Raw genomic sequence first — 21,013 nt, 5'->3', positions numbered from 1 at the left:
AGGACATTACAAGAAAGAATTGCAGACCAATCTCTCATGAACATAGATGTAAACATTTTTTTTTTTTTTTAGATGTAAACATTTTTAACAAAATTTTAAACAATTGACTCTAGTGACATAAACTGAACCTATTGTGGGAATGTAAGATTGGCTTAACATTTGAAAATTAATCCAATGATATTAACTAAAAACAAAGAGAACGTTTAAATGAACATCTCAATGAATACAGAAAAAATAATTTGACAAAATTCATCTCTCCCTCATGTTAAGAAATAGTCTTCACAAACATAATAATAGGCAAACTTTCTAAAACAAATGAAGAATATTAAAAAAAAATCAAGGGGATCCCTGGGTGGCTCAGCGGTTTGGCACCTGCTTTTGGCTCAGGGCACAATCCTGGAGTCCCCGGATCGAGTCCCACATCGGGCTCCCAGCATGGAGCCTGCTTCTCCCTCCTCCTGGGTCTCTGCATTTCTCTCTCTCACTCACTCTATCATAAATAAATAAATCTTTTTTTAAAAAAGTGTTAAAAAAATCAAGAGCAAACACCAAACTTAATGGTGAAAAATTGAAAACTTTCCTTCTATGATTGGGAATGAAACAAGGATGCCAGCTATTACTACTTATATTCAATGTTTTACTGGAGGTACTAACTATTGCAATTTTTAAAAAAGATATTAGGATTTGAAAGAAAGAAAAAAAGCTGTCAGTATTTGTAGACTGCATGATTATATTCCACAAAAATTCAAAAGAATCTATAAACTATTTGAACTAATAATTGAAATCTGCAACGTTGTTGGATATAAGATTATTTAAAAATCATTTGTATTTCTATATATCATTCACAAATACAAAATTATATTTTAAAATATACTATTTACAATAGTATCAAAATATATACTACAAGGTTGTCTGGGTGGCTCAGTGGTTGAGCATCTTCCTTTGGCTCAGGGCATGATCCAGGGGTCCTGGGATCGAGTTCCACATCAGGCTCCCCACAGGGAGTCTGCTTCTCCCTCTGCCTATGTCTGTGCCTCTCTCTGTCTCTCATGAATAAATAAATAAATAAAATCTTTAAAATATATATATATAAACTACATAGGAACAAGAGATTTGCAATGCCTAAATATTAAAAAGTATAAACATTCTTGAGAGAAACTAAATATCCAAGTAAACTTAGAAAAACACTTTTAATATTTAGATAGCTCAATGTGTCAGTTCTTTGCAAATTAATCTATAAATTAACACTATCCGATCAAAATCCCACCAGATTTTTTTTTTTAAGAGAAATTGACAAGCTGATTCTAAAATTCATGTGGAAATGCAAAGGGCCAAGGATCTCAAAGGTAATTGAAGAGGAAGAGCAAAGTTCGAAGATTCATTGTATTTGAGAACAAAACCAATCATAAAGCTATAGTAATGAAGACCTCATGGAATTGAACCAAAGTTACATAAACTAACCAATTAACTAGATTAGAGAACCCACACAAAAATGGTCAGCTGATTCATGACAAAGGCAATAATGCAATAGGTGAAGAATAATATATTCAATAAATGTCGCTGGATGAATTTGGCATGTGAAAATATATATTTATGGACCACTTTCTCTCCTATTACTCAGATATTAATTTCAGATGGATTGTAGATTTAAATGTGAAAATTAAACAATATTGCATTTGGAGGACAGCACTGGAACACATCTTCATGACCTTGAAGAAGTTATTTTTTTTAAGATTTTTATTTATTTATTCATGAGAGACAGAGAGAGGAGAGAGAGAGAGAGACAGGCAGAGGGAGAAGCAGGCTCCATGCAGGGAGCCTGACGTAGGACTCGATCCCAGGTCTCCAGGATCATGCCCTGGGCTGAATGTAGCACTAAACCGCTGAGCCACCCGGGCTGCCCAAAGTTAGAGATTTCTTAAACAAGACATAAAATGCACTAACCATAAAGAAAAAAGTCCCCATATGTATATATAACAAGGGATTCATATCTAGAATGCATACAAACTTGCACTATAAGAATATATATATATAAGAATATATATAACTATAAGAATAAAGTAGACAACCCAAAAGAAAAATGAGGAAAAGATTTGAACATTTCACAAGATAATATCAAATATATAGAAAAATGTGTGAATGAGCACTTCAACTTCATTACCCATCAGGGACTTGTAAATTAAACCATGCTGAGATTATCAGTACATATCTACCAGAATGGCTCAATTAATCCCAGAAAATTCCAAGATGGAGAGGATGTGTAGTGTTTGGGACCCTTCCACACTGCTGGTAGGTTTATAAACTGGGATAATATTTTTGAACATTTTTAGGCAGTATCTATCAAAACCAAAAAGGGTACATGCACTATTATTTCATAACATAAAGCACACAGAGGCAGGCCCAACCCATGCTATTAGCAGTCGGGATGATGGTTACCCCAGGGGAAGAAAGGATGAGTACTTGATAGGAATACAAAGGAGTGTTCTGGGAAGCAAGGGATTGCTGTTTCTTGATCTGGATGCTGGTCACATGAGTGTATCTAGTGTTGAAAATTCATTATGATTTACACTTATGATATGAAAAGTTATTATCTGTGTATATGTCTCCAATAAGAAGTTTAATCGAACAACTTATTTTTACAGAGGAAGTAGACTAGATGGTAGAGACTTAAAAACACTACTCATTTTCACTTTATAATAGTCATGTTCCAAAGAAACTGTCTTTTAAAATCACCTTATGATCTTAGCCTTGAGTCACCTAGTACAATACATCTCTTAGCATAACCTAGGAAATCAGTCCTGCATTGCTGGGGATGAGGGTAGGGGGGAGTAGGGCAGGGGGCAATCCTTCTTCCTAATAAGAAGAATTATTTCTATAAACTGTATTTTATTTTCAGGTTCAGTTCTCTCTTGCCTATAGTTATAAGTGTTCTCTTTTCCCTCTCTGCTTCTAGAAACAAAATTTTACCTAAAATAGTGGAGCAAAATTGCCTATGTATTCTACGTCCTAGAAAACAGGCCCTATTTTGACAGAACATCAGTTTCATAATTCAATCCTCACATAATTACATAATTCAAACTCATTATCTAACAATCCCCCTATTTTAACTCTATCTTTTTCTGTATATTTTAGTCCATAGCAACGTGTTTTCTAGCTCTCCCACAACCATTTTGCTCAGGGGAGATGTCTGAAAGGTTCCTCTTCACATAATAAACTACCAAGAAAGAAAAGGGCTTGAAGATTTATGAATAATAGGTTCCAAGAAGCTTCTAGCCTACTGGTCACTTACTGCACATTCAACACTTTTTTTTTTTAAGATTATTTATTTATTTATTCATAGAGACAGAGAGAGAGAGAGGCAGAGACACAGGCAGAGGGAGAAGCAGGCACCATGCAGAGAGCCTGAAGTGGGACTTGATCCAGGGTCTTCAGGATCATGCCCTAGGCTGCAGGTGGCACTAAACCGCTGTGCCACCAGGGCTGCCCCTCAACAATTACTTTTTGAGAGCCCTTAGGGTGCCAGGCAATGATGGAAGCACTAGAGATACAACAGAATCATGGTCAAGCATGTTGGTTTTGAATTTTGGGGTTCCAAGTTCAAGTCCTAGCGATATAATTTGCTATTTCTGTGAAAATGATCTGTTTACTTTGCATTTCTGTGACTCAGTTTACTCCTATATAAAATAGGGATCCAGTAATGCCTTTCCCCTGGCCTCATTAGGAAGGTAAAATAGCATAATCTGTGAAAACCATTTAGAACCATCCTTGGCACATCGTTAAGTACTTGATACACATTAGCAGTTATTACCAGAAGAGATGACAACAAACGATTTTTGCCAAATTGCCTGTTGACAAAGTTCACCACCATTACGACTGCCTGCCATATCTTCTCCCCTAGTCACTCCACCCATGGTAGGAAGGCAGTGACAAACACATCAGACTAGGCCTGCGGCACTGGAAAGTCCTTAATCCATACTGGCTCCTGCCCTTTACAGATGAAGACTATAAAACCCAGAGATGTTGCCCCACCCAAAGAGAACCTCACACAGCTCATTAGCGGGTGGAGCTGGCCTTAGATCCTTGGTCTCCAAATTCCTAGTCCAGGCACTGGGCTGGAAACACCTGCAAACTGGAAGCCTGGCTCATTCCTTCCTATGGCCCACATTTGACCCCAGCAAGGGGAGCAAGTAAGTGGTAATCCTCGTGGGTGGTAGGGGTGCAGGGCATCTTGCTGTAAGTTGTCTATTTTTAGCCTCTCTATATGGCCTCCTCTCTGCAGACTGACTCAGGCTAACAGACTGCTGTGGGATTTAAGGCACTCTCCATGGTGTTGCTTGGTGGTTGCCATGCCAACGAAATTTTGCAGAAATAGAGTTTTATAGTAGATTATTCTGGTGGAGGCTTTAAAGCCAGATTAGAGCTCCGACTCTGAAGCTGAAATGATGCTAGTGATTAGTAATGGAACATAGTAGGCATGCCATTATTACTTGTTTGAAAAACAGAATACATAAATGCAATTAGGTGCATTAGGGAGATAAAGATGTAGCAACAAAGAACTTATGTGCTATGTAAAGTCAATACTTAAAGTCATTCTGGAGCAAGTTTACTCATATCCTCCTTGGATTTTCATAATTAGCTGACATTCTGTGTCAAATGATTTGTTTGATTGCAGAGGACTGCCTCTGATCTTCAGGCCACTTACTAGCTCTGCAACTCTGCAACTCACAACTGCACAGATACTTGCTGCAGTCATGGAAAAGGTAACGGGAATCTGATCTGGGGTCCTCCTCTTAACTGGGGAGCTTATTCACATTTGAGAGGGTCTGTGTTCTGTCCTTCTAAAGTCCCTCTTTGGCAAATGTAATCACCATATTTAATAAAATGCATTTGTCACTTAAAAAGCCTCTGTGGTTCAAGAAACCTGTGTTTGAAAGGCTGTCCTGGTCACAATGAGTGGATGCTATTAGATAAGGAGCGGGGCAGGGCAGCCCATAAATCTCCATTCAGTTCCCAGGGCTTTCAGCAAGGCTACTTTGACAAACCTGTCCAATAGTCTCTTTCCCTCTTTAATGAAATCTATTTTCCCTATTAAGCATTTGGCCTTCCTTCTCTCCTCCTCCTTGCCTATTCTTCCATCCTGCCCATCATCTTTTCTTCTCTCCATCCCTCACTGCTTTCGCAGTGGCAGCACAGGCTTTTGGAGTCAAAACGATTCAAATCCTTACTATCTCTGATGCTTGTTAGTGATGTGACCTTCAGCAACTTTCTTTTTATCTAAAGTGGCATTTCTCCCTTGTGCTACCAATGTCTGCCTTGAATGGTTATTTTAACAATGAATTATTTCTCAGATTTTAGGGAACGTGAGAGTCACCTGGAGATAGGTGAAAATGCAGATTCTCAAGACCCACATCCATAGATTCCAGATTAGGTCTGAATCCCAGACATCCGCATTTTAACAAGCTTCCCAGATTTCAAGGGCCTTACTTTGAGAAACATTAGATACGCGCATAAACACGGAGTAGCAGGACATTTAGTAGCAGGAGACACGTTGTAAACATTCCAAAGGTAGAAGCTATGATCATTATTCACTCAGTAGACATTTACTGAACATCTACTATGTACTAGGCATGATACCAGGCCCTGTGGATATATCCCACTTAATTTCTTTACTATGAATTGAACTTGTCCTGTATCTATGCCTTGTCCATCCCCCTAGTTGTAAGTTCCTAAAGGGTGGGATAAAGCAGCATAATGCAGTATAAAAGAATATAAATACTAGAAAACATGAATTCTAATCCTAATTCTATTATTTACTAGCTATATGATTTCAGGGAAGTCATTTTCTCTCTCAGAACTTTATTTTCTGTGTCAGAAATTAGAAAGGCTATGAGAATAGTGGTTAAAAGTCTGGAGTTTGGAGTCCTGGCTTTAATACTTTCTAGATGTGTGATTTTGGGGAAATTACTTAGCTTTTTTGAGCCTCAGCTTGCTAGTAAGTAGAAAGGGAATTCATTTTCAACATTCATTCTTCAAGAAATATTTACTGAGCACTTTGTATGTGATAGGTACTGAGAATACACTGAAGAGTAAGACAGACAGGGTCCCTGACTCATGTAACTTGTGATTGAATACTGGACATAAATAATTAAATAAGTAGCTACACAAATAATTCCATTGTGATAAAGTCTGTTGTGATAAATTTTACTAGCAGGAGCTGGCCTAGCTGGGCAGAAACAGGGTGGACCTCCTGGGAAACGGGGCAAGGAAGTTGAGCCCTGAAGCATAAATAGGCATCTGGAAAAGAAGGACCTGAGACTGGAAAACTGGACTCTTGGAGAAGTAAGGGAATACCAATGTGGCTGAAACCGAGTGCACAAGGTCTCCTCCCCTTCACAGGTGTCGGAAAGAGAAAATGAGATAATAAAATGCTTAGTACGGTGCCCAGCATCAACACAATGATCATGGAGATAACACACCTTTTGGTTTGTTGTAGACAGTAAATGAAGTACTGTGTAAATGAGAGGTTCCTAAAACTAGTATTCATCAGAATTACCTGCACGACTTGTTAAACCACAGATTGCTTGCTCCCACTTCAGTTTCTGATTTGGTAGGTTTGGTGTGAGGCACATGATTTGCATTTCTAACTATTTGCTAGGTAATAATGCTTAGCTGCTGGTTGGAAGTGGGAGGCTATCCCTTGAGAACAACTGCTGTAAACTGTTAGGTCCTGAATGCCTCTATCAAAGTTGAATCTCCCACAATCTTCAACTCTACATCTTACATAGTACAACTTCTCCATAATTGTTTGATACTCTCCTTGATACTTTAAGAGTGAAAGGGGACCTTGAAAACCGCCATCCTCTAATTTTTACAGGGGAGAAACTCAAGGACCAGAGGCAGGAAATTGCCTAAGAAATGGGAGGAGCCTGAACCCAAGAGCTTTTTTTCTCAAGGGCTACTTTTGGCACATTCTGTTCTAAGGCAGGTGCCAGGAAGCCTCTGAGAGAGAGAGGCTTACCCTGTATGCTGCTCCCATCTGCTAGATGACCAAGATGAGGTTGCCCTCCATTACATGCACATTTCACACTGAAAATTATTTTACTAAGTGAACTGATTTTTGGAATAAACATTTTTGAGAGAGTCATCAGATAAATTCAATGAAATCTTTTCAAAGGGAATGCACCCCAGCAAAACAGCCCATGTCACCGTTTACATGGAAATGAGTACACATTAGTTCCCCTTCTTTTTTTTTTTTTTAAGTGCAGTCTCCTCTCTTGTAACTAAAATAATGAGAGCTGATTTTATCAGTGTGTGTCCCGGTCAGAGTGTGTTTTACCCTCACAACCTCATTTGATCCTCATCACCACATTAAGAGGTAGATGCTGATCCTCTCCATTTCACAGACGAGAAATGCAGGGCACAGAAAAGTTTAACTTGTTGCAGGTCCTAGAAGTCAGGATCTGAATCCCAGAATTAGGATTTGAATCACGTCTGACTCCAGAGCTCGGGCTCTTAATTACATTGATGTGAGGATTCGCTTGTCCAGAACAAATAAACAAAATCTAAGATAATTATGGAGACATTTACAATGGAAATAAAATCAGTTTTGGAAGGAGTAATATAGTAAGCTCTGAGAACAGAGACACCCTTTAAGAGTACAGAAGATGCATTGAAATATCTATACAGATGAACAGAACCTCTCTAACAAAAAAAAAACAAACCCAGCACTAACTTTTATCCTGGTTTCTTATTTCAAGAGTTAGACTAGGAATACCCCCCAAACAGGTTAAAATAAAAAGCTGAGTCACCAGGGTCTTTCAGAAGGAAAGAAACCTCTTTGGGAAGAGAAAGCTTCTCCTGCGGGGAGGGGCGGGGGCTGGGTGCCTGCGGACCCGGGAGGCAGAGGCGCGGTCCCCTAGAGATCCGGGGGAGGGGAGGGGGGAGGGGAGGGGGGAGGGGAGGGCGCGGCGGGGGAGGGGAGGGGAGGGAGGGGAGGGGAGGGGGAGGGCGCGGCGGGGGCGGGGAGGGGGAGGGGGAGGGGAGGGGGGCTTCTCGTTATTTCTTCACGACCCACACACTGGCTAGATTTAGTTCTGCCGGCTAACGTAGCCTCGGGATGCTCGTCTCGCAAGGCGAGGGTGGACTCGAGGTTATCTGGGGACTTCCCGGCCCCGTGGCCTAGGACCGAGAGGCCCGAAGAACCCCCGCGCCTCCCTACGGGCCGATCAGGGAAGATCCCCGGGAGCCGCGCCTCGCCCTCACCCACACCCTCCCGCTCCCCCGCAACTGGAAAGTGCCGACTAGAGCTGGGCTGGGCCCGCGGGAGCGCCGCGCCCCCGAGCCTCGCACGCCCCCCCCCCCAGCGGTCCCGGCGTCTCCCCGCGTGATGTCAGCGGGCGCCGGGGCCGCATCCCGCTCCGCCGCTGGGGGCGGGCGCTCGGGGCTCCCCCGCGCGGGGCAGAGCGGCGCGGCGCTCGCGGGGCCGGCGCTCGCGGGGCCGCGGCGCCGCAGGCCTCCCCGGGCCTCCCCGGGCCTCCCCGGGCCTCCGCGGGCCTCCCCAGGCCTCCCCCGCCCCGGGGCGCCCGCAGCCGCGCCTCGCTCCGCCCTGGACGCCGCCGGTCCCGGCGCGGGGGCGCGGGGGGGCGCGGGGGGCGGCGCGGGCCCGCTCAGCCTGATTTACGGCTCTGCTGAAAACCGCTTCGCTCCCGCAGCACCAGCACCGGCCGCGGCGGCAGCAGCAGCGGCTGCAGCTGCAGCAACAAGTCGGGTGAGTGGCGGCGGCCGGGCCGGGCCGGGCCGGGCGGGGGAGGGGAGGGGAGGGGAGGGCAGGGTCGGGGAGGGGAGGGCAGGGTCGGGCAGGGTCGCGTCCTCTCCGCGCGGCGGGGGCGGGGGGCGGGGGGGCCGGGACCCTCGGGGCGGCGCCTTCGCGGGCCCAGGAGGTCCGGGCTGTGCCTGCAGCCCTGTGGCCCGGGGTCTCCGCTGGGCCCCTGAAAGCAGGAGTACCCCCGGGGCGGGTGATTCCCCATTCAGGGACGCCGGCCCTCTCCCGTGGCCCCCTGGAGCCCCGACTCCCCCTGCCTTCACCTCTCCGCTGCCTCTTCGGGCCAGGGCTTGCATCCCGTCTGCACAAAACTGGCCCCAAACAGCCCGGCGTAGCACAGGAAGAGGGCCCCTCTCTAGGGGCCGGAGGCTGGGGAACCTGGAGGCTTTGCCCGCCGGCTGGGGACCGCCTGCGCCTGGGCTTTTGAAGAGGTTGAGAGCCCAATAACTGCACTTTCCAGTCTAGTCCCTTAGTTGAGCTTCCTCTTTTGGGGGCCCAGTGCGTGTTACATTTAAGTAGAAACCATTCCTGGAGGCAATAGGTAAGCCCTGTTTGCAGAGTAAGGCTGCTAGCAGTCATCTGTTGCTAGGGCTAAGATGATAAATTCCTACAAGGAAATAAGAACCTCCTGTCCTCCAAAGAGTTATACTGATACCTGCCTGGTTCACGTATAAAAACAGGATCAGAGACGAAATAAATCCATTCAGAACACTGTATTTTTATAATGTCTTGGCCAGGGCCAGAGCCCCACTTGGGTCAAAACATATCTGCGATCTTGAGTTCCCAAATGTCAGTAAATTTGGAATATGGGCGGCTATTATTGTGACGATAACATTTTGATTTATGCCATCAGAGTAAGCAAAGGCAAAATCTGAGGTTGAAAAATTTCCCGCTGATGGCGTGTCTAATGCCACTGTGCCTAACTTCAGTAATATCTTCCCTATGGTTGAAGGAAGATCAGTGAACTTGCTCTCTCAGGACAAATTTTGACAATTCATGTGACTTCTCTCTCTCTTTCTCTTTTTTTTTTTTTGGAATTCATGCTTATCAGGAGTGTATCGGTAAAATAGGGCATAGGTTTGCAGTTAGAGTATTAATAAATTCAGGAGGGCAGGATACTTGAATTCCACTTCAGAATCTGCCACTTGCCATCTGGCTTTGAATTAATTACTGTACCTCCTTGCTCCAGTTTTCTCATCTGCAAAAAGAGGACATTACCCACCTTCCAGATCTTGGACAGGGTTTGGCAGGCTTTTTTGTAAAGGCCAAGCAGTAAGTGCTTTTGGCTCTTCAGGCTCTCGAGGTTCTGGCTCAACTACTCACCTTTGCCTTTTGTGCAAAAGCAGCAGCAGGTGTCACAGAAATGAGTGAATGCGGCTGGATGTGGGCCCCCGATGGCAGGTTTCACCTTTAACATAAGACAGTATGTGCAAAAGTCATTTGAAGGCCAAAGCCCCTGCCCTGGTGGAGATGAGCTGCCAGGAGCATTTTAGGGGCGTGTTTTAAATGGGCTTCTGATCTACCTGTTTTATTTGTCCCCTGAGCAGGACTTGAAGAGTGATGCAACAGAAGGCTTTTGAGGACAGCAGATACCCCTGGCAGGAGTCCTTCGAGAATGTCGCTGTGTGCCTGCCGTTCCGCTGCCCGAGGTGTGGCGACCACACCAGATTTAGAAGTCTATCCTCGCTGAGGGCCCATCTGGAATTCAGCCACAGCTACCAGGAAAGAACCCTCTTGACAAAATGCAGCCTCTTTCCGTCCCTCAAAGACACGGACCTGGTCACGGCCTCAGAACCCCTGAAGCCCGGGAAACTGCAGGGCAGCAGCCACGTGGCGAAGCAGAAACCCAGCTACGTGAGCTTCTACAGCATTTCGCACGAACACTCCCTGGACCGGAAGCCGCTGGAGGTGGTGGCCGAGCGGCCCGTGTCCTACCTGCAGACCTACGCGGCGGCCGACCTGCGCGCAGACCCGCTGGAGGGGCAGCGCGCCAGCCCGGGCCTGCCCGCCGCCTCCGACACCAAAGCCGCTTTCGAGGCTCACGTCAGAGAAAAGTTCAACCGGATGGTCGAGGCCGTGGACAGGACCATCGAGAAGAGAATCGATAAACTCACCAAAGAGCTGGCCCAGAAAACCGCCGAACTGTTGGAAGTCCGGGCTGCCTTTGTGCAGCTGACGCAGAAAAAGCAAGAAGTGCAGAGGCGGGAGCGGGCCCTGAACCGGCAGGTGGACGTGGCCGTGGAGATGATCGCGGCCCTCCGGCAGCGGCTGACCGAGTCGGAGGAGGAGCTGCTCAGGAAGGAAGAGTAAGTGGTGCTGTGCCTTCACTGTAGGCATCTCCCCACCCCACCCCCAAGTTACAAGCACCTGTAGAGCCAGGATTGCTGTTTATTGCTTGCAGGTGCTTTGGCTGCATTTCTCATTGAGACAGTTGCAAGTAGCATGCACAAGGCTTTTGATCTTACTTACCTCTCTGGGTATAGTCTGCAACCCAGCAGCAGGAAAGTCAAAATATTCAGCCCATTCTCGCCTCGGGAAGTACAGAACGTTTTTACAGAGAGGAGTAGCACAGTCTATCCACGGTGGGCTCTGTTCCTGTCACCGACTGGTGAGCCGGGGGCGGCGAATGGGAAGGCAGAGAGGGGGCGCTAACCCAGCCATTGCTTCTTGATCGCCCCCATGTAGCAGAGTCAAGAACAGGAGATGCTGTCTTGTTCAAGTATAAAAATATGCCCTAAATACCAGTAATTTTGGCTGCTTTGCCATTTTGGATTATCTGCTTGTGTTAATTAAATGTTGGTAGCTGAGAATCCATTTAATTATAGCTTTTATTTGGAAGAACCCAGAAGAGACTTCTGATAACTGCTGACTTCTGTGACTTAAATTTGAGAATTTTCTTTTTGTAAAATGATATGTGATACAAGAGTAAGTCAGGCCTGCTGGCAAAGAGTTGACAAGTGGTTTTCACAAGATATAGGTGGTCAGAGAAACTATTACTTTAAAAGACCTCATGCTTGGAAAAGCATTCCCTTATCAGTAAGTATAGCTTCAACTCAAACTAGGAAATCATACATAACAGTGCAGTGTATTCCCCAAATGCAGAATGCTGGATTTAATTTTAAATGGAGGCTGAGAATTCATAAAATCAAAGGGCATAAAAATCAAAGGGCATACACTAGGATAACCTAGAAGGAAGGACTCAATTAATTTGGATTATATTATAGAGGTAGACTTAATTTCATACTTTCTGTGTCCCCTAGCACTCTTTTATCATGTATTGTCTCTTAACATGTAGTAATTAAAGCTTCTCCATTTGTTGAGAGGCTGAGAAACCCTATATAGTAAAGAGATCATCACCTAGTATATAAACATCGCCTACGTTGTACCTACAGGTAAAGTCTGCTTTGATCAACTAGAAATTTTTTAGATTGCATTGTGGAGACAGATTCGAAAAAGCCACAGATCTACTTTACTTTTAGGGAAATGATCTATAATGAAAAATGTCTCTCTCTTAGCTTCTGGAGTTTCTCAGGGAGAAGGTAGTGCCATGATGACCCATTGCAGCCACCAGGGTGATTAACATTGCATCCCTGGAAAAATGGGGTTCCCCTATGTGCCAAGGAAAGCTTAGAATTGAATTTGTGGTATTTCCGTTTGAAGAGCAGTGAATTGAAAAGGAAAACAAACTAAGTGTTTGCACATATCTGTCATATTTCACTTATTAATTATACAAGTAATAGTGAATTTAGAATGATGAATTTGCTGGTGGTTGCCTGCAGAGAAGCCAGTATGATGGAAGGGAGGGTCATATAATTAGATATAGATTATCGTCAAGGATCTTTTATTTGGGGTTGTGGGTTCCAGAGTGTCTTCTTCTTAAAAATCTCTGGTTAACTAACTTAGTAAAAGTGGGCCATGCATGGATCTGTTATGATATTAATCCAGTGTTGTCAACTGAGGACCACTTCAAAAAGTAGTACATGCTTGTAAAAAAAAAAAAAAAAATTTAGCAGGGTAGAACTGTATGTATTAAAAGTGTCCCTTCCTCTCCAAGTATACCCTGCTCTGTCTTCCAGAGACAGTTACTGTGTAGCTCATTGGATGTCCTTCCAGACCTTTCCTATGTCAGTACAATCTTATGTACTTTGTACAGAGTTGCTGTATTTTCCCAGATGGAATCATGACACATACTATTCTGCATTTGTTTTTGTTTTATTGTGGTATGTTGTAGGCATCTTTCACGCACTAAACCTCTGAGCCACCCAGGCTGCCCCTCTTTCACGCACTAAATATAGGATTATGTCATTCCTTTTGGCTATTGTATGGTATTCTGTGGTGTGTTGCATCGTGGCCGATTTCTTCAGTTTTCTGTTAATGAATACATGGTTTTGTTCTATTTTCCAGTATTAAAAATAGTGCCTCAGTTAACATCCCTGTGCATATATCTTTAGGTTTTGTGAGTATATCTGAAGATGAATTATGAACTGGTTTTTAGTATGTCATTTTGGACTACTGGCGGGGGAGGGAAAGCAATAACATTGAAAAAAAAAAAACAACCTTAAATTAAAGTACAGTGAAACTGCCTTAAACTTTTAAACATAAAATTAACAAAGTCTTCATTTTTTTTAAGCCTTCATTTTGCCTGTCCTGTCAGTTTCTCTATTCAAGTCTCAAATAATCACTCTTTCTGTACACAAAATAGCACTGAAAGAGTCTTGTTTATAGGAAAGACACTAGAGCTCTTGGTCTGAGAGGGTGACTGTGGCCAGCTCCCTCAGGGTCTGTAGGGTTCGGCCTCACAGACACCCACCCTTGCCTCCAAATGGGGATGCGGAGCAAGCCAGCTGCCCAGCTGCCACGCCATTGAAACCACGTTAATTTGATGAGCTTTGCCTGGCTGGGACGTGCCCCTTCCCTCCTCACCATCCCTCACAGAGCTGTGTTTTCCACCTAAGAGGTGACCTTTTAGATATGGGAAGATCCTGTTTGGCCAGACAACAAACCAGGAGTTGTGCTGCCCTGCTAAACCCTTCCAAAGGAGCTCTCAAGATTCATTTATGAGAGAAAGCAAGTGGTTACAGTCCAATTTGAAGTGGACTTAAACTCTGGAGACTCTTTGAAACACATGGTAGATTCAGTTTTTTTAAAAAAAACCCTCAGGCATCTCTACATGAGGCTCTCGTGTATGGATTTTTTCCCCTCAACTTTAAAATCCTTTCTCTCAAGCCAAAATGAAAGACTCTGGGGCTGTCTATAGGTGGAATCACCTTGCATTGTAGAAGTCCTTTATAAGCTCTGTAACAGAGGAGATGGTTTAAGTAGGCAAGATCTTGTACTTTTTTGTGCTGGTGAGCCTCATTGTATCCCTGGAGAGAGTGCGTTTCTGAGGTGCAAATCCAAGAGACATGTTGTACATCATCTTTACGAAGTTTCTGCAACTTTAAAAGTCCTAGTGAGGCAGGCATTTACTTATTCAAAAGCTCTAGGGTAGCACTGCCCTAATCAAGTAAATCAATCCCAGCCAACCTTGCAGTAAGATATCCCTTAATAAGAATGGACAGACTTGGATGGTAGCACATCCTTGTAATAATGGCAATCCCAAGTCTTTCTGTACCTCCTTTGGTAAACCCTAACTAAGGACCTGTGATGTGCCTGGCATTATGCTAGGTGTATATGAGGAACATAAAATTCATGCTATTTTCCCCTAGGGAGCTAACATCCTACATAGGAAGAATAAAACATACCTGTGAACATGTCCATGTTTGGACCCAAGGTAGTTAGAACAAATGGTGAAATATAAGGTGTGGTTTCAAGATGATAAACCATTAGAGAACAGATTTTTTTTTTGTTTTTTAATGTGGAGAAGCCACACTGAGGAAGTGCGGATGAAGGGCAGTATTTGCATGGGAGGCCAGAGGCGAGTGACATTGAAGGGACAGCAGAGAGAAGAACTATTAGAGATGGCCCCCAGAGGACATTGTGTGATTTTTGGAACTGGAAGGTACCCCTTGTCTCCTTCAGGATAACACTCATTTAAAGAGGTGGAAAATAAGGCCCAGAACAGTGGAATGACTCGCCCAAGAACAAAAATTAAGTAGTAGAGCTGAAATTGAAACCCATATTCTCTCTCTGCTGAGTGCTTTTTCCATTAATTCACTGTGTCGCAGCCAGACTTTTGAAAATGTGGTATTTGCCCAAAGCGTCAAGACTTATGTAATACTGAATCTGGCCCATTTTGGAATGGGCTGGCTTCTTTGCTGTTTTGAGAGAGCTGCTATGGTGACATCATTTATTTTTCTGATGGGATTAAAGGAAAATTCAGCTGGCATCAAAGGTGTTGGGAAATAGGAAAATGTTGGTGTCGTAAGTGTGGTTATGATATTAAGTTCTGGAATACCAGCCCAGGGCTTTTAACTTGACTCTGGATGTCCGTGGCCAGTCAGATGGAGCATATGCTACTGCCAGCCTGTGATTATGGTGAGGGGCCTCTGTAATTCTATCTCGTCTTCATCTTACTCCCTTGCGAACTATGATAGAAATCATCTTTCCCTTCTTCCTTCATTATTTGCCCTGTTCCCAGCTGGGAGTCAGCCAGGAGATAAAGCTTACACTAGGTGCCTGCTGAGTGCCAGGTACTGTTCTAGGTCATACAGTGGTAGACTGAATGAGTCTAGTTTCTGCTTTCATGGCAGGAAGAGAACAGAAGGTAAAATTAAACATTAAATGGACTGTTAGGGGTATGATAAAAGAAGCATAAAGGGATGGCCTGAGTCAGGAAACGTGCCTTTAGGTTTCTATCCAAAGCTGGCTTTTTAAAAGGGATGCTGGCCTTTAAGAGGTAAGTTTGACTTGGTAACTTGCTTTGCACAGCTAACCCGTCTTGCCACTTAATTATAGCATTCCCATTTTTGATCAGCTAAAGCAGTGAGTAGACAACTTGGTCTCCAGATGGATCCATAGCTAGGAAACAGGCCAGGAAAAATCATGTTACATGTAAGGTTCAGTGGGACAGGGAGGGGTCTGTTTGCTCCACATTTTAGTGTGTTTGTATAAATGAGGTTCTCTCTTTCCAGGCTACTTTCCATGCAGACTTAAAACTAATGTGGGAAAAACTGAACATCAAACATGCCCCCCGATAGATGGTAAAAGTTGGAGACCAAGGAAAATATTGTTTTTCCCTGTCTAATGTCAGTGTACCTCCTTTCTCTCTCTGGACCAAGGGGCTTAGATGTAGTGTTGATCTACTTATTACCAACAAGAGTCATTTGACTTTCTCATTAGAGTTATTTTTTAAGCTCTTAGAACTATATGCCTTTTGGTTTAGTCAAAGAAGCCTAAAAGAGAAAGGTGAGGCAAAGGGCCAACAAAAGTAGAGATGACATGGCTTCAGATGGACAGCAGGTGCAGATTCCAGCCTCTTTGGCTCCATGGGGTACACAGGAGCCCATCACAAGCCCCAGATTTGCAGCCAGACTCCCAGCACTGGAAGGTAGTTGGCTCCATCTTCAGGATTTGCCTCCTCGCTGACATTAGGGTCTGTCTGAGGTGCTCTGTGATCAATAGCTAGCCTATTTTTAGCCAGAGGTATTTTTACCATTTCACATACCTCCAAAGAGGTTCATAAATCAGTAATGTAAAATGAAATTTAAATAACTTGGTAGAGCTTTGCCTTTGGGAGGAGAAGCTGATTTTAAAGTGTTGTTTAAGAATAGAAGAGAAACATCAATTTAGATCCCACCCTCAGTCCTGTGGGAGGTACCTGGACTGTGGATTACTTTTTGGTTTTATGCCCCAGTACTTGTCTGGAAAAAGATAAAAAGAAACCTCAGGCTCTTTTTGTCAGTTAAAGATTTTCCACTAAAGATGTGGTTGTACATTTCGTGCATCCAGCAGAAATCTGTTGTGCCCCTATTGTGTGCTGGGCTCGTGTTTGGTGCTGGGGCTACCACAGTGAAAGAGCAAGCAAGGTCCCTGACCACCCAGATGTCACAATGGAATGGGGGTAAATGGCATAACTAGTGCTGTCTGCAGTTTGCGATCTGATAGGATGTAACGTTCTGCGGGAGCACACAGCAGGTCACCTAACCCACACCTAGGCATGTGTGGAAAAGCTTTCTAACACAAGAGCCCTGAGGTTACAAGGTGCACTAAGAACTGGGGCTAAGGAGAGGCAGGGGGAGGGACCCCAGTGAGAGAACAGCATGTGCAGAAATAAGAATCTGGCTCACAAGCTGAATGGAGTTCCCTGGTGCTGCAGCAGAGAGGGAGGTGATGTGCATTCATGAGGCCCAAGGGGACCATAAGGCTATAAGATGGCCATGAAAGCTGGAAACAGGGAAATAACTGTAAATTACAGTACATGATATGATCAGTGTGTTGTCTCCTATTAACAATGCATGGTTCAATGGGTATGTAAAATTGCAGTGAACACCACGGTGCATTAATACACATTTCCCTCTATCTCTACACCTGCTTTTAGAGTGGATTTGTCACATGATCATGTACCTTTAATTTTTTCTGAATTATCCTATCTTTAAGCCACCTCAGAAGAAGTAACGGGGGGTTCAGTCTGTAAAAAAAAAAATAAATATCACCTGTTTCAGACCCAGGCTATCCTGTAAATGAATGAATACATGAGGTAACAAATACTTTTTCTAAATAAAGCTTTGATTACACTGAAAGGGCTATTTCACTCGATGCCCTTTTTGTTTCTGAATCTCAGGATACTAACAGATTTCTAGCTCTGCAAGTCTTTCTGCCTAATGGTGAGCTTCAGGCCATTTCTAATCCTATACTGGTACTTTTTCCTTTAGTATCAAATATTGATTTAAATAAGCATCTTTTCCACCAAGGCTTAAAACCTTGCATTCTATCATATTTAGCCTTTTTAGAAAATATGTATATGAGAAATCAAAGTTGGGGCTGGAAGTGGCATAAAATCCGTTTCCCCAAAGCTGGTTTTCACCACAGCCTTATGGGATTTCACTCAGGCTGTCTTTTCTTCCATCTGGCCCTTCAGTCTTCCCCCTGTATTCTAAGTCACAGGGTTGAGAACCTAAAATAAAACCACACAAGTCTCTTCCTCTTCTCTCTGATGACATTATATTATTCTTTCTTTTAGTCATTCAGCTCAGCTTTGTAATTACATATTTATTGCAGCATTTGTTTCTTTTAATGTTTGCTTCTCCCACTCTATCAACTTAGCGCACCACCAGCCTGATCCAGCCTGCTGTCTGTTTTTGAGGAGCTTGTGAGCTAAGCATTTTTAACCTGAAAAAAATTCAAAGGAAAAATAATAATTCACAATATATGGATAGTACATGAAATTCAATTTTCAGTGTCCATAAAGTTTTATTGTTACACAGCTTCTATGGTTCCTTTGCATTAGGCAGAGTTGAGATCATATGGCCTGCAGAGCCCAAAATATACTACCTGGTCCTTTACAGAAAAAGTGGGCTGACCCTGGGTTAAGCAGTAAGCTTCATGAGGACAGCCATGGATTCCTGAGTGTCCCAACACCAAGCCCAGTACCTAAGCTAATTCAATAAATGTTTGTTGAGTTACCAAATAGTGAAACAAATAAACGTGTGGACGGTGACTACATCTTACTGGGGTTCCAGCCCTCATTGTCCACCCCTCTCGCGAGTTCTGAGGTTCAGGATAATAATTTGTACGCAGCCTGGCAGCACTTCTCAAACTTGTTGACCCCACTTCTCCTTATGTCGCTAAAAAAATAATCTGAGGGCCTCCAAGAGTTGTTGTTTGCATGAGTTTTGTCTACCAACATTTACTGTGTTAGAAATCAAAACTTATAAAAAACAATGAGTAATTTATTTAAAAATAGCAATAAGAAATCTGTTACTTGTCAATATAAATAATATATTTCTATGAAAAATAACTATTTTCCCAAAAACAATTTAGCTAAAAGAGTCACATGGTTTTATAAGTTTTGCAAATATTTTTAATATTGGATTTAAATAGAAGGCAGCTGGACCTTGTTACTTTGCATTTAGTGTGTTGCAAAAATATGTATATACATATATACATATGTAGTAAGAAAAGGGAGGGGTGCTTTAATAGTTTTTTTTTAGAGAACAGAAGATATTCTGCTTAGATACTATGTCAAAAGTTGACAATTGGTAGTTTCTCCAAGAATCATGGAGATTGCAATCTGAAATCCTGTCAGTCAATATCTTGTTCTCCCTTATATTGAAATCTATTGGTCTGTCTTACCCTTTGAATGGATATTTTACTGTTTGGTCTAATTATCCAAGAGATTATAAATGTAAAGTGGTCAAACCTCGCTCTCTTTCATTCAGGAAATTCCCACGATTCCTTGGGGGAAATATGAGGTGTTTCTGGATATTGTCAGCCCAGATTGAACAGGATGTGAAAGGGGAATCTGAAGTTGTATACACATGCTAGTCCATAATTAGTCACTGGGTTTTGTTACTGTTTTTATATAATACAGACACCCAAACATATTCTCAGCATGAGGCAGTCCTCTAGCTGTTGTCTTGTATAACATCTTATTTAAAATTAAATCATCAGGCTTGTTTTAACTGTCTTTTCTTTTTCTTTCTTTTTTTAGTTGATGTGAAACACTCATAAACTGAAATTAAGTTAGTATTGACGCCAGGTTGGTTGAAAAATGCAAAGGGTGTTAACTTCTCAGCTTCAGGGCACAAGGTAATTGGATGAGAGAGAGGTTAGAAAGAGATGCTTCTCTTCTACAACATGACATAACACTCCAGAATCAGCTAGGAGCATTAATGTTCATTTGCAAAAGTTTTATATAGAACCAGTAGCAGAACATTACATGATTTAAAAATATAGCCACAGTCATAAACTGTACTGTACTCAAGATTTGTTTTCTTGCTTTTGAGATGTTAATCCTGTGGGATTAAGCTGTCAAATATTGCTGTTTTACATTCTAAGCTTACAGCCTGAGAGCCCCCAAATAGTAAATATGCATAGAAAAAAAAAAAAAAAAGACTGGAAAAATATACTAGGATGTTGATAGTAGTTACCTCTGGGTATTGGGATTATGAGTCATTTTTTGTTTGTTCCTTGTCCTTTGAAAATATTCATTACAAGAAATATGTATTTAACATTACATGTCATGTATTATATTGAGTGATGGGTTTAGAGCAGAGAACAAAAAAGCTGATTTGGCCCTTGCTCAGTTTTAGATATTTTAATAAGCCAATTTTTATGTTTCCCCAAATAAATGTAAAATGTTTATAATATAGTAAATATTATAAACCAAAATGAATTGAAAAAATACATGAGCTCTTTTTCTCTGTTTTTCTTTTGGGTAGGGGAGAGGGTTATCGGTTTTGTTATTTTCCCTATATGTACAGTTTGGAGACTTGTGTCATGATTCAGGTATCCTAAATATCACCTACAAAGTCTCTACAGTGGACTTAATTCTGAATGGATGGGAGCCTTAATGTCAAGAAGAGGAAGGAATAGCCATATTCTAAAAATAGCCAAGGTCTGTTTTTTAAAGGAAATCAACTGTTCCTCAGAGCCATGAGTGGATGTAGCATGTAGCATGCTGGATGTAGCACCCGGATGAACTCTCCATTATTTTGCTCTTATTTAAAGTTACTTAGGAGGCAGATCAAAGCTGGATGATGATAGAGCTTGAAAATTGGCTGGTGTCTGTGGCTTCAACAGTTTGGAAAGTGCATGTCTTCCACTTAGGGCTCATACGGAAACATCTGGAAATAAACTTGAGACTTGATGAAGGGAGAAAAACTGCTTTCCAAAAGGATTCATTTCTTTTATGTGAATATTTCTTAGCTACTGAGAAGGAATAGAATTATTATGGGATTGGGGTTTAGGTTTGATCCTGGAAAGGAAACTAGAAAAAAAAGGGGCTAGTATAATAAGCAATCTGTAATGAATCATGTCAGAACCAGTCTCTTTTCTATTTTTATAAATATATAATTTTCCAAGGTTTTGCAGAGACTTTTGACTCTGTAGGAAGTGTCTGAAAAGTTTCAGTATAGCCAAGTGTGACATTTGTGAGAGAAAAAAAATCACAACTAATTGTAAAAGTGAGTCACTGACTAGTTGTGTAGAAAAAAGGAGCTGGAAACTACTACCAGATATTTTACGGAAACCTTTTGCAAAATTTCATGAGTCAGACTTACCTGAAGTTCTGCTCTCCAGAAATTATAGAGC

At 42.6% G+C, this 21,013-nt stretch overlaps 1 protein-coding gene across 7 annotated transcripts in view; it reads left to right on the top strand.

Moving 5' to 3' along the window:
• Nucleotides 1–8,547: 8,547 nt before the first annotated feature.
• ZNF365 (zinc finger protein 365) overlaps nucleotides 8,548–21,013 on the top strand; it is a 128,150-nt gene continuing 115,684 nt past the window's right edge. For 2 of the 7 annotated variants that reach the window (XR_005986967.1, XM_041750269.1), the window contains exons 1-2: nucleotides 8,550–8,767; nucleotides 10,369–11,127. Coding sequence is in view for 6 of the 7 variants with exons in the window: in XM_041750269.1 (XP_041606203.1) it covers nucleotides 10,382–11,127 (746 nt within the window). In the remaining variant the exon portion in view is untranslated. Of the gene's footprint in view, nucleotides 8,768–10,368; nucleotides 11,128–21,013 lie in introns of all 7 variants that reach the window. The other 5 variants (XM_041750272.1, XM_041750270.1, XM_041750268.1 and 2 more) reach the window with 4 other exon arrangements.

This window comes from Vulpes lagopus, chromosome 3, assembly GCF_018345385.1.
Source record: "Vulpes lagopus strain Blue_001 chromosome 3, ASM1834538v1, whole genome shotgun sequence".
Lineage (NCBI taxonomy): Eukaryota > Metazoa > Chordata > Mammalia > Carnivora > Canidae > Vulpes > Vulpes lagopus.
The sequence above is the reverse complement of the archived record's forward strand: the minus strand, read 5'-3'. Positions and strand labels throughout refer to the sequence as shown.